This window comes from Equus asinus, chromosome 4, assembly GCF_041296235.1.
Source record: "Equus asinus isolate D_3611 breed Donkey chromosome 4, EquAss-T2T_v2, whole genome shotgun sequence".
NCBI lineage: Eukaryota > Metazoa > Chordata > Mammalia > Perissodactyla > Equidae > Equus > Equus asinus.
Window position 1 is genome coordinate 100,147,892 of NC_091793.1, and position 15,057 is coordinate 100,162,948.

The window sequence follows — 15,057 nt, forward strand, 5'->3', positions numbered from 1 at the left end:
ACTGGTGGAGTCTACCAAACACTTAGGGAAGAAATAACACCAATTCGATAAAAACTTTTCCAAAAAAAACATTTTCAAGAAGGAGTGTGTGGTCCACTGTGTCAGTTCTGCTGAAAGGTTGAGTGAGAGGAGGATAGAAAAGTGACATTGGTGTGAGTTGAGATATACATGAAAGATGAGGAAAAGGGCAAAGCATATGCAGCTAAATCTTTTCAGAAGCTCGGCTGTAATGCAAAACAGAAAATAGAGCAATAGCCAGAAGAGTATTTAGGGTGAAAGATGTATTGCTTTTTTTAGGATAGAAGATACTAAGAGCATGCTTTATACTGATGGATATGACACTGTATAGAAGGAATGAAGTCCTTGAAAAGCCTTTTATAATCTTTAAAGAGGAAACAGTAGATATTTGCTATTGTCTGTGACAGTTAAGAGCCATATCATTTTGAGTTAAGCATTTATTCTATTTGGTTTAATTTATATTGTTACATAAAACAGCATATCAAAGGATTGTAGTAAGTATACATGAACTATTGGATGCACTGATGAAATATTATTTTTTTCAAAGGAAATAACTGTTGAAATTGGAATAAAGCTCATACATATGTATCAGAAGTTTACTACGATCCACAGGTGAGGAGATATGGCAAGGGCGCTATCACAGATGAGCTCAAATGGGCAGATAATTGGCTCACTTAACATTTGTTCCAACCTCCTTTTAGTGTACCTTCCTGTGATGCAGAAGCTGGGCCGCTAAAAACTACATTTACTAGTCTCTCTTGCAGCCAGGATTCTAGACGTAATTTAGAGTCTGCCCATCAGCTGTATTTGGAAAGAAAGAAAAGCTGAGTTAAGCTGGCAGGTTGGCAGCACGAGGTATCCTTTTTGCTGGTGCAGATCTAGCAGGCAGCACAGACCAGCCCTGAAGCCAGTTATGTCAGTGGTTCTCGATCGGTGGATTGCAGCTGGGGTGGTATGATCCACGGAGCCATCAGTTGGAACAGTTGTGCCCTTATTGAACCAGAGGTAGCTTCCTTAAGCAGGCCAATTCCACAGTAATGCTCTGAAATCATTCATGGGGGCCATGGGCGAGCTCCTCAATAATTTCATAAGTACCTACTTTGCTGTACTAAATCTCTTTCTGCTTAAAACAGCTTTAGTGGTTTAATTTATCTCTTGTTGAACTGACTCATATATCAACCAACAACCCCAAGTGGTATAGTTCCAAAACCAAAAAGTCAATTCAGTCTATCACAACTTGCCTGATATCTGATAACTATGTACTTTCAAAGTAATACTAAATGAGAGGTAAGTGATATCTTAAAAAATATATGTATAACCTCGGAGGTAAAGGAGGACTTCTTAAACAAGACAAAAAGCATAACCGTAAATAAAAATATTGATAAATCTAACTACATTAAAATTGAAGTTCTATTCATCAAAACACAATGTAGAATAAAAAAAGACACACCATAGTCTAGGAAAAGATATCTTCTAAAAATATAACTGAAAAAAGGAGCAGTAACCAAAATAGAGAAAGAACTCATAAATCTATAAGAAATACATACACAACCCAATAGATATATGCACCAAAGCCCTGAAGAATCACTTCAAAAAAGAGGAAATCCAAAAAGCTAAAAACTTATTAAAAAGGTACCTCAATAAAACACTACTTCATAATCATCATTGATCAAAAAGTCTCACAATGACAAGTGTTAGTATGAATGATAAGCATCAGGAATTCTAATACATAGCTGGTGGAAAAATAAATTGGTACAACCAGTAAAGTTGAAGACCTCTTCAGAAATGTATACTTATACACATTAGAATCCATGTATAATGATGGTCATAACATTGTCTGTAACTGGCAAAAGTTGGAAACAACACAGATATCCACCAACAATAGTGTGGATATATAAATGAACATATATTCCATTCAAATGCAACATGCAAAAAGATAACTGAGTGTTTTACTCTTTGAAACGTATTCCTCCTCCACATTTCTCACCCAGTTATCCAAATTATGTCAGAGCTTCTCTTTCCAAACATCACCTTTACATTATTTATATATGGGATATTTATTATATATGGTATATACCCCATAAGAATCTACACTTTTAATATCTCTGGAACTTTGTTTCTTTCCCCATCTCCAATAACTTCTTAATTTTGGCCCTCGTCATTTCTCACCCAGAAATCTTCTTTGCCTCTAGTCCTATCCCCATTGCAAACTGATGCTCTACATGCTGCTAGAGCTATCATTTTCAAAATTTTGTGATCATATAAAACCCTTCCACTTGGATGAAGTGGAATAAAAATAATAGTTACAATTTACTAGGCATCTACTATATATCAGGCATTATCTCATTTATCCTTATAATGCGGCAAAATGGGTATTGCTATATCTATTTTATAGAGGAGGCAACCAAAGCTCAGAAAGGGGTAAGTAATTTACCCAAATTCACATAGCTAATAAGTGGACAAGGCAAGATTCAATTTCAGGGTGTTTCAGTTGCAAAGTCTTTGCTTTTAATCAATACATTATTCTGACTAAACTCCTAAGCATGGCACATGAAGTTCCACATGATCTGACCTTAGCCTCCTCCCCAGCTTGACCTCCTGTCCCTCTGTTCCACTTAGGGATAGCAAATATTGCCTATCCATTCTCTCCTTCTTCCTTACCAATAACCTCTCTTTTCTTCCGGACAGGAATATGCTCAGCTAAAAACTATTTTTCCTGGCCTTCCTGGAATGAGATTACTATTCATATAGTTCTGATGAAAGAGATGTAAAAAGAAATCTCTGGGTGGGGTTTCTGAGAAAGCTCTTTAAAAGAGGTCAAAGGAAGCTGGCATGCACCGGTTTTTCTTCCTTTCTGGAAAACAGCACTGTAGGTGATCAGCCCTCTTAAAGCCACGAGATACACAAGTGAACACGAAAGTCCCATAGTTCGGAAGAGAGAATATAAAATTAGGAGATCACGTCCATAATGGCATGACCCACCCAGGACTGCCTATCTATAGGCTGATGTGTTTATTTGCTGTATTTTCCTATTCATAGTTAATCACTGTTGTAACTGACACATACCCTAAGTTGAGGCCTTACTGATCAACTTGCAATTTCCTCAATATAACATGATTTGGCACATTTCTGTAGAGGCAGGCGGCCGGCAATTAAGATACATATGTAAATCAGTCTCTTTAATTTTTAAAAGAAAAGCAGGCATTCTCCAGGTTTAACCAGAGAAGTTCTAAACGGTTTATCTATTTTATATATTTAGGATTTTTATAAGCGTTTGTTTGAAGGGTTCTACCTCAAAAGTGGATTGAAAACCACTGGTCTCTGGCACAACTTAACTGTCACTGAAATTTCTCTTTGTATTAGGTCAAATGACCACAAATCTCAAACAAATCTATTCTGCAAAGTTTAATTGTGCAAGTATGCTTAAATACTGTTCTCTCAGCTTTCATTCAGAGCCAACATGTGGAACAGTCTGAATATCTGTGAAACTGGCATGTAGGATATTGTGCATCATTTGGCATTTTACACGAAGGTTCTGGCAGCATATTCCCCATATCACTCAGGGCCAGAAAAAAGTTTGTTTTCTTCCTGAGGAACTGATACATTTACTAGCACTAGTATGTGAGCCATGTAACCCGTTATGTTTTCCTTTTATTCTTCACAGCTAGTTCATTAAGGTTTTGTTCCATATCAGTGGCTTTCTTCAGCTAACACCTTTTTACTTTTTAGAGCCTATCTTTTGATATTCTAGTTAATTATTTGGATTATTGTGCCAATACATTTATTAAAAGCTGTCCCAAATTATTTTTTAGAAGTAGGCAAGTTATTTTTAAAAAATCAAACCTTAAAGGGAAAAAAAGTATTACTCTTCTAAGACCAATAAAACCCATATATGCAGATAGCCTTAGATTAATCATTCTTTATTGCATTTATTAATCATGCTTTATTGCATTCTTTATTGTTATTTTCTATCCAAGATACTATAATACAATTAAAGGCGTGTTGTGAGAGGCAATCCTCGAGGTCCCTGCACGCTGCTGCTGGGTAAGCAAGACAACGCACTGACCACTCTTCTGCCAGGCCATTTCTCAGGATCACATTTGCAGGGAGCAACTTTGAAGGATGCGGTAGCATCTCCTTCCGGACAAACAGTGAGTTTGCTTTCATTTACTATAAAAGCAGTGGATTCCTCAAGCTCAATATTCCTCAGCTGTGACCCAAACCCACTGCACGTATAAGATCCAACTGGGCCCCAACGTGTCACCCCTGTGGGACTTGGAAGGCATGAGGAGCCAATGCCAACATGATGCTCATGCTATTTGCTGTGCCATACATAATAAAATTTCTGACTCAGGAGACACATGTCTTCTGCCAGCATCCATAATAGGAACAGGCTAATTTGTAGGTAGGTATAATCCCAGACCCTGACAAAGTGTTAATTCAAAAGAAATTAGCTGATCATTCAAAGTTTGAAAGCAGGTTTGAATTACATCCTTTGTAACTCAGAAAAATTTCCAAAGACATACCAAATTAATGAAGATGACAGAGAAAGGCCAATTAAAATAACTGTTTAAAATAACAGAATGTCCTCAAAGAGGCCATTAAAGAACTGTTGAGGTTCTGACATTTTAAAGATGAAAACCTTGTTTTGCTGTCTCTATATATCAAAAAATTGAGGAGATTCAAATTGTTTAAGATAAAGAGGCCAGGCCCATTATCACTCTATGATTTTATTCAAAAAACGGAGAGAATTATCAGACAATGAGTAACTAAAAACAATTAAGAGAAACAGAAAAATATGATAAACTGAGTTATGCAGGACAACTGAGCATTCTCTCAAGAAACCTATGTGTTAGAGTTAATACAAAGCTTTACTTTACATATAAACTACAACACTGTGAAAGTTAAAAACAAAAAACCATTTTCTTAGAAGGGAAAAAAACTCATACTGTAGGTACTAAAAGTATAATGTGTTAATAAATGATATATTTCTGAATAAATATAGAAATAAACTAAACTTTCATTCAATGTAAGCATCAACATAAAAACTCTACAACTTTTTTAATTTTTAGTTTTAATAAAAACAAATTCCTGTCTGGACAAGAAAATTTCCAATGTTATTCAGCAACTCAGCATACCCCGACCCTCTGCAACTCCCAACCACTCCTAACAAAAGGTAGTATCCGAAATGTGGCTAACTAGAATTGCACGCAATTCATGTTACCAATTCAGAAAACTGAGTGAGAAATAGGTGACAGCAAAGTGTCCAGAAAACTTAAGGCTCTGTACCCAAGGACGCTATTGAAACCTTTAACATAAAAAAATGACAGTTCTCTAGAAACATCATCTATTTTAAAGACTAATTCAGAAGTAAATACAAAGTAAGACAGCAGATTGGAAGAATACACTGAAAGGAGTTGACAACAAAGGAAAGCAGTTACAAAAAGCAGGAAAAAATAATTACAAAAGGACAACTGTGTGCAATCATTTAGACAAAGTAACTTAAGGTAAAATGCCAATTGTGGCATCACTATTTTTGAACACGGTATATCACCAAAGGCATTCACTATTTTACATAGCCATCATTATATTATATGAGAGAAGTGTGGATGAAGCTGTTAAATGACCTAACCAAGACTGTACAGGGTGCAGGAGAATAGAGATTTTATTTATTTTTTTAAAAATGTAACGCTATTTTATTTTACTTATTTTGTAATCCCTAAAGAAATTTTAGAAAATTGTTCTGATAAATCAATAACAAAATGACATCCTTGTTGTCACTGTACTGATTAGAAAAAATAAAAATAATTGATCAAATATATATTTGACAATTTGCTAGGGTATTTTGTTAGCAAACATTCCAGATTTATGCATTTCATGTAGCCAAAATTGCAAATTTAATTTTGAAAAAGTGAAATACCATTTAGTTTTACTGCTTATAACCATATGAAATAATCTATAAATTAAAAGTATTTATGGTTAAAAAGCTTACTGGTGATAAAGGAATGAGGTAATCAAGTTTAGGTATAAAAAAAGGAATGTATTCTAACACACCTGAGTTTGGGCAAAGAGTGATATTTTGGGGTTAAAATACTTTATACATAATTAATCAAAATTGAGTGTATTTCCACTTTTGAAGTAAAGCTCTCCTTTTAGCAATATAAACTTTGTTCATATTTAAGAGAAATTTGTCATGCTTGAAACTTTTAAAATATTTTCCATCAAGTAAATGATCTGCCTTAGTATATATTTGTGCACTGGGGTAGCGGGAGTTTGAAGAAGGTCATTTCAAATACTGGAAGCAAAATTAGGGCAAAGGGTCCATACCATTGGTACCTCATCTTACTACCAAGAATTCCTTTGTATTTCTTCACTCCCTCATGGGCCTATTGTCTTAAAAGACTTCACATGCATTAATTTATTAATTAAAATGGTCAAATTAAGACATTAAGATGAAACTCTCAGAGCTTCTAGTAAGCATGAAAAGCATGGAATAACCAGTGCTACCCCAGTGTACTGATAAAACCCAGAAAAAGCAGAGACTAGATGTTTAACCTAGCCACTGTTCAACAGGTCAGTGGAGGTAATGAGAACATTTCATTCAGAGTTCGATAAAACACCACGAATACCAATTAGTAAAAAGATAGCATTTTAAAATTGAGTTAATAAAGGGTATTCACCACATGGGTTGATTGTAGAGCTAAGTGAAGCAGCTCCAGTGGAAAGGCCGCCTTTTGAAACTGATGGAGCCACAGACGGTACAGATGATGAAGTTGGTGTAGTAGAGGAGGCTGTCGAGGATGGTAATCGTTCTCCAGACTCCATATCTATGAGAGGGAGAAAAATGTTAATTCTCGGTTTTATCTTGGAGAGTGGAATTATTGAAAAGAATTACACATATTTAAAATAAGTCAAACTTTTAGGCAGATTTTTTAAAAATATGAAATAAGTTTAGAAATATATATTCTTTAGAAAGATAAAATACAGAATAAATAACACAGTATACCAATTTATGAAAGTTTAATGTTAAGTATACCAAATCCTCTTCTAATAGACTGGCAGTGTTTCCTTATATGAAAATAAAAATTAATAGTGGTTTGAACATAGTAACTTTACACATATGTGTTTTGCCCCAGCCCTAGGAAAATTAACATATTAATCTCTTATTCTTCCTAAATCAACTCATCATCTATTCACTTACAACAAAATACCCATATTATCTTAATGAATAAAGAAATACCACCACATTTGAATGGACTATAACCCTGTCTTCTAAACTGAGATAGCAATGTGATGGTAGGTCTTAAGCATCCAAGAATCTGACCCGGTAATTAATCTCCAATACAGTGAGCTCCCCCTAAAGACAAATATATTTTAGAGTTTTTACCACAGTCACATTTAAACTATGGTCTCAAAATGGCCTTAGTATGACCCATTTATAACAACTGAACTACTTCTAAGCATCTTTATTAATTTGCTTAGTTATTTGGGTACAATCTTACATTGGTCTTACTGTAATAGTTTATACTGATACTAAAAATCTAGAATAGAAATGAGTGAAAGAGGTCAAAAGGTACAAACTTCCAGTTGTAAAATAAATAAGTCATGGGATATAATGTACAGCATGGTGTACACATTGTATATGTTAAAGTTGCTAAGAGAGTAGATCTTAAAAGATATCAGTGTGAGAAAAAAATTTGTAACTACGTGTGGTGATGGATGTTAACTAGACTTATTGTGGCGATCACTTCGCAATATATACAAATACTAAATCATGTTGTACACCTGAAACTAATAAAATGTTATATATCAATTATATCTCAATGAAAAAATTGTTTTAAATCTAGAATAGGTTGGTCATTTTAAAACTCTCTGTATATACTGATCACACAATTAAGCAAGGAAATCATGAAATTAACAGTTGCTTTAAGGAGTACACAAGTTATAGTATGAAACAAAAAAATATATTGCTCAGTTATAAATGAACTTATGATCAACCACAAGTATACTTTCACCATTTAAATAATCTAACCATAAAAAGATTTCTAGGGGCCAGCCCGGTGGCGCAGCGGTTAAGTTTGCACGTTCCGCTCCTCAGCGGCCTGGGGTTCACCAGTTCGGATCCTTGGTGCAGACATGGCACTGCTTGGCAAGCCATGCTGTGGTAGGTGTCCCATATATAAAGTAGAGGAAGATGGGCATGGATGTTAGCTCAGGGCCAGTCTTCCTCAGCAAAAAGAGAAGGATTGGCAGTAGTTAGCTCAGGGCTAATCTTCCTCAAAAAAAAAAAAAAAGATTTCTGTATGAAATTCTACAGCCAATTCATGTAATTACTATATATTTTCTAAGAAGAATAGTTTGATTTCATTTAAAAATATTGACCAATTAAAATAATGCAAGATTAATGTTTAAATGTTGATTGAATCCATATGGTATGTAGATGATTTTTCTCATAAACTAGATACATATGGTAAAGGTAATCTCAGGTTCACACATAGCATCATTAGTAAGACTGTTTCAAAGAGTTTTCTAATCACATACAATTTAAAACCTTTTCTTCATATTCTGATATTGCTGTCAATCATCTCTATAGATGATGGCACTACTATAATGAGTGTGTCCACATTCTCACTGAATTTTTCTTTCTCTTCATCATGGACTCATCATGGAAAGGCATAGTTGGTGCTGATGGCTACCTGGAACTAATGCTTAAAGGGCAGTTTTGGGTCATCAAACAGTCATTAATGAGCTTTGAAACAAGTGGCTGTCTGATGGCAAGGCCCATGGCTGACATCTTTCCCTACAAACTATTTTCACGAGCAAGCCTTATTTCACTAAACAGAAAAAAAAGTAGATTCTTTACCTAGATAGAGTTTACCGAAAAAAGGCTATATTAAAGAATTTATACCTGGTAAACTCATTGTCTCAAAGAATTCTAATATGTACTATTTAAATATATTATTATTTTTTTAAATAATGGGAAGTTTAAAAAAATTTTTGATTTTGTACTGCACAGCAAAAATAATTTGATGACATAACATAGCTAAGTACTTTAGCTGAGTACCTGGCATATAAGAACTTAATAAATAATAGTCATTACTTTTATAGGATAATAAGTTATGAACTCTAAGTTTACTTCTTTCTGTTGATATAACTTGATTCAGGGCTAAAGTAAGGAAAACCTAGAAGGCAAAATGAGCAGTCTGTAATATATTGCTCAATGGAGACTATTTGTCCTGGAAATATTTATTAAAATTAAAAATATACATATACTTAGATCTTGCAATCTACTTTTGAGAATCTATTCTGTAGAAATAAAGTACCAGTAAATTCTTTATAACATTATTTAAAAATAAAATAAAATTTAAACCTGGCAATAAGAAAGAGTGGAACTAGAACTAGTAGTGTGAGGTTGGGGGCGTTTTTAGCTTGAGTAAAAGCGCAGTTTTATTATTCTTTGTTCTCTTTGTTTATTTAAGTGGGAAGGGGTTTAACTCTTTCTAAAAAATATGCTCATGTAGCTATTTTCCTTAGAAGTATACTATATACATTATTCTTGCATTACTTTAACTATTTTAATCTTAGATACATATTTTTAGCTAGTATGATCTCTTAGGTGGCTGAGTATTCTCTTTTTATGTAAAGTACTCTTTTACACTGGGCGTGAGTTAAAATTTTTTTTTTTCGTGTTTTAATGGGTATTTCTTAGTTCTAGTAACCCAAAATTTGATCAACTACTCCATGTTCATCTTATATATATATCCTTCTCATTTTAAAGAAATTTAACAAATCCACTCTAGCCTTTGCTACCCTAGGATTGATATTATTTCATGCTTCATTTAAGAAGGATTGGCTTTTCAAAATTTTCTTTTTAAGCTAAATACTATTAGATTTTATTTAGCATTGCCCCCTGCTGAAGCACAAGCATAGCTCTGGAAGGAATCTTAGCCATCAACTAGAAAGTTAAAAGATAAGAAGAAAATCCACAAAACAATGATCAGATTGCCATACTGTGAGAACTATTCAAAGATGGTTTAAAATATATGTGCATCAAGGAATGCTAAAGCAGTAGATGAAAGTTTGAAGAGAAACAAGACATTTGCAGGGTCTCAAAGTATCTCCTCCAAAATATTTACTAATTAAAAAGGGAAAAAGAGTAACTTCACAGTGGAGAAACTGTATCACCTGTAATAAAACATACTGTTATCATGTATCCTCCGATCCCTTAGAAAGGTATACCACTTCTGTGGTATTCTTCTCAATAACATGTAACCTCATTCAAATCATGAGAAAACATCAGACAAACCCAAAGTGAGAGCCCATATACAAAATAAATGACAAGTATTCATCAAGGGTCAAGGTCATGAAAGAAAAGGAAAGACTAAGGAAGTGTCATAGGTTGGAGACTAAGGAGATACAACTAAATGTGATGTGGAATCCTAGGCTGGATTTTGGAACAGAAAAAGGACATAAATGGAAAAACTGGTGAAATTCTGTAGTTTAGTTAACAGTCTGTAGTTTAGTTAATAAGGTCCGTAATTTAATAAGGTCTGTAATTTAGTTAATAGTATTGTACCAATGTCAATTTCTAATTTTTATAATTTTGATAATTGTACTATGGTTATACAAGTTGCTAAAATTAGGGGAAGCTGGGTAAAAAATTGTGAACTCTGTTTTCGTGACTGCTTTTTGAATCTAAAATTATTTTAAAAGAAAAACAAAAAACACAAAGTTTGGCACATAGTAAGCACTCAAAAAAATACATGTAAACTGGAGTTGAAGTGTATAAACCTAAACCTTGAAGAAACGAAGATTCAGATTACATTGTGTCAGCAAGGTACGTGATAACAAGTGTTATCGGGGTTCAAAAGGTGTCTGGAGCTTAGCTGTGACCCTGTACAAATTATGTAACTTCAGTGACCTTCCAATTTCCTCATGAGTGATATGAAGCTGTAGTTGGGAGGATTAAATGAGCTAATGTATGTAAAGTGCTGAGTACCTAGCATTTAAAAATTGTCGGCTATTGTTTTTAATAAATGAATGAACGTCTGTGTGTATAATTACCCATGTGTATGTGTGGCAGTAAAAGAAATCTTAAGGTATTTTTAGATTATTAATTTCAAGTAAATATTTCAGTCATATCTATTTATAGGTTAATGTATATGCTTGGCATGGTATTACATTTTTTAGCCTGATAGATTGTGTGCTAAGAATTAAAAATAAAGGCCTCATGATTGCATGAGTATCAACAGTAGGGTGTTTTACCTTAAAACTTTCAAAATAAGCTGGAACACAAATTTAGATGCAAAATACATTAATTTTCAGTTGAAAAAATACAATTATGATTACATGAGTTACTCATTATTCAAGCATACTACATAAAAATTGATAGAAACTCATTTATTCAGATCATTTAAGAAAAATGTATTCATTAAAATAAAAACAGTTTAGGTACCAAAAACCATCTATTTCCAGATTTCTGTTATAGCCAGAGCATCCAGACCTGATACTCGCACTTCTGTAACAGCCTCTCATTCTGACCCTCATTTGTTAAGAATACCACCTTCACTTCAGGTTCCAAATCGCGACCAACCAACTGATCCTTTGTGGACAAAAACAGTCCAGATACTACAAGATCAAAACGAATGGACTATAATAACATGACTCCCCCATCTACCACCCACTCATCTATGGAAGATTATTAATTAGTAGCTATGTCTCTTAGTTTAAGGCCATTTATGAGAGTATAGTTTCTAATGTATGACTTAGGAATTCTCTATTTACAAAGTTAACCAGGTAGGATAAAGATTACTTTAACTGAAAATTAACATATGACACTACAGTAGAAAATAAATTTGTTTATGTGAAAAACAAGAGAAAAACATGCAGAAGATGATGAAGGGATTATAAATGATTTGATTCATTACAGATCTTTCCCATGATCCAAAGCAGTAGTTGTCAACCGGGGATGACTTTGTAATACCTCCCTCGCCCACTAGCAACCAGCTGGCAATGTCTGGAGACAATTTTGATTGTCATAACCAAGAGGGTGCTACTGGCATTGCATAGGCAGAGTCCAGAGATGCTGCTAAAACACCCTACAGTGCACAGGACATCCCCACGCAGAGAATTATCTGGCACAAAATGGCAGTAGTGCTAAGATTGAGAGAGCTTGATCTGAAGTATCAAAACTGGGTTACTTGGAATTCAATTAACCAAAACTTTCTGTTAAGTAATAATTCTATATAACTATTATAATAAGATGATTCAAGCTTATTTATTGCCACTGCAACCAACGATAAAATTATATTCAACCTATCTTTAGTGACTTCTAGAACTCATTTTGTTTTGTCCTAATTGCTTAAAATCGATAATATGATATGCAATTAACGTATATTATAATGCTCACGCATACTGTGTAACAGGAAGTAAGTGTATTTGACTACAATATTTACCTATAACAATTCTGAGAATAGATAAAAACCAAAATTACCACAAACAACTTCTTCCTTGCATAATGATTTTATACACTTCAAAAAGATTCAATGACCAGTTCTTAATGATAACACTGTTCAAATTCATGCATATCAAATGTTCCTTTTTGTGTAATTATAGAGATTATGAACACTGACAGCTGCTTGGTAGAAACCTGAACAGGTGCAAATAGGGAAGGGCAAGACATGTTGGCTAAGAACTGTAAACACGATCAGCTGCCATGTGCTTCAGTTGCACTATTCCTTTAGTACTGAAAGTATAGCTATAGAATAGACTGAAGATTCAGAAAGTAGACATGAAAATAGACTTAGATATTTCTCCTGGAAGGAGTTTCCTTAAAGAGCATCTTTATCTTTGCTAACAATACCAAAAGTTCTCTGTGGGAGTTCAAAGCACAAAAATAGACTTGGTGAACCCTTACTTTTCCTTACACTGTAACCTCAAGTGCCATACAATAATTAGGAAGAATATCAAGAGACAGTCACTATGCTGCTTCTTTTGGTTTGGTTGCATCACTAACAGTAGAGATTGACAAGTCTATTATTTTCTAAAAGTTCTGACAAAGGCTTTTATATAATTATTTTTCTAGATAAAGTCCAGGCAACTGAACATGTGGACAAATAATACTTCAAGATATTAAGTAGCAAACCCGCCCCCTAAAAAAACCAAGCAACATCCAAAAATTTTACTGTTAAAGGATTTTGAGAAATAGGATATGAGGCAGAAATACCTTATTATTAGACAGCAAATAAAATTATTCTCTGAATATGTTTGAAGGAAAACGATTCTATTTACAAAATTTTTATTTACCTACATTTTCAGAAATAGTTATTTCAAGTCATTAAGTATAGTATATTGTGGTTTAAAACATGAATACATAAAATGGATCAATTTCCTTTGTCGCTTGACACATTTTAACTACCACTATAAACAATCACATCCTCAAACAAAAGGGAGCTGGCAAGCAGGTGCTCTGCATGGCAGCCTGTGACCTGGAGAAAGTCTCAGACAGCCCTAAATACTAGTCTCCTTATCTGAAAAATGATGAGATTGAATTAAACTAGCCCTCAAGTCCCTAACAGAGTTTTATCAACTTGACAGTAAAAAAATTAAGCAAAACCCAAAAACCTCCACATTGCATTAAAATATTTAACAATTTCACTTTTTCCTTACCCTCCCTTCCATTGGCCTTAGTTCTATCTCCAAATGTGTATCATGCTAAACTACAGATTTCTGTTAAATCTTTTAAAGATTTACTCGCCTTATTTACACCTCAAGAGGCTTGATGATGAAATTATCCAAGAGTAAAGCACTGATTTTCATACTGCTCAGTACATAATCTATTCAGGGAGTATTCTTTTCCATCCAAAGGACTAGGTATTCCTTTGTAATGAGATATCTGTGAGAAAGAGGTTATCATAACTAAGATATAAGAAAAAGATATAAAGGAAGATTTGAGCAAGATTTAATATGTACGGATCAACTAAACCATAGATAGAGTCATGAATTTAAACATCAACTAGACTTAGAAATTTTGAACAATACAAAGGTTAGAAGGATAAAAAGAGAGACATGTCGGGTTAATTGATCCTTTCATCTACAAATGCAAGGGGTCCCAAAGAACAAGCAAAAAGACCTAAAGCTTTGCTTAACCGAGAAACACAATTAAAATTAACTGGAATTTCTAAGATATTTCTGGGTCGTAACTGAGGTCAATGCATAATAGATTGAGAAAATACAGCAGAGTTACCAAAAGAAGTCATGTTACTCTATGAAATATATCCACACACACACAGATGCCAAGGAAAGAAAGATGCCAAGGACTACCTGTCTCATGAACTAGAATAAAAACTTCCTTTCCAGGGGAAGAAGCAGAGCTAACCTAACAGGGAAAACAACACACTTAAAGAGCAAAATAAGGGTAAGTGTCTGTGAATATCATGCAAAAATATTTTTGTCCTAGTCACGCTAATATTATTTGTCTTTCTAATATTATCACTCTCCTGTTCAAAAGTCCTCAATTTATCAAAAAAATATATTTACACATATCGGTAAAGACATATGTAAAGGATATTTATTACAACATATTAGTTGCAAAAGACTTTTAAAGACAAAAAAATTCTATCAGTAAGGAATTATTAAATTATGGTATATCCTTTTAATAGGATACTATGCAGCTGTTATAAAAGAATGACGTAAATCTACACTAGCTAATCTTTAAATGAAAAGAGTACTGGGGGGAGGAATAGAAACAGTACGATCTCATGTGCAATGAAGAAAAAGAGGGTATATTCTTAGGCCTGTATGCTCAGAATATTTCTGGAAGAATATTTAAGAAACTGATAACTGTTTGTACTTCTAGGTAAAGGGACTGGGGAACTGGAATCTAGGATGGCAGAATTATTTTTCACTATCTATCTTTTTCTATCACTTGAATGATTTATCATGTGCCAGTATTAATAACAGTTAAATTAACCAAAAAAGAGGAGATTTCTAAAGCTTTGTTATTGCTGGAAATTACCTATCAAAATGTTCTACAGAGTC

General features: G+C 33.8%; 1 protein-coding gene across 50 annotated transcripts in view; it reads right to left on the reverse strand.

Moving 5' to 3' along the window:
• The window catches only part of BAZ2B (bromodomain adjacent to zinc finger domain 2B), a 290,353-nt gene that overhangs the window by 134,881 nt on the left and 140,415 nt on the right, over window positions 1-15,057 (reverse strand). For all 50 annotated transcript variants that reach the window (XM_070507912.1, XM_070507924.1, XM_070507921.1 and 47 more), the window contains one exon: window positions 6,699-6,845. In XM_070507912.1, coding sequence (XP_070364013.1) covers window positions 6,699-6,843 — 145 coding nt within the window. In that variant the 5' untranslated portion in view covers window positions 6,844-6,845. The remainder of the gene's footprint in view (window positions 1-6,698; window positions 6,846-15,057) is intronic.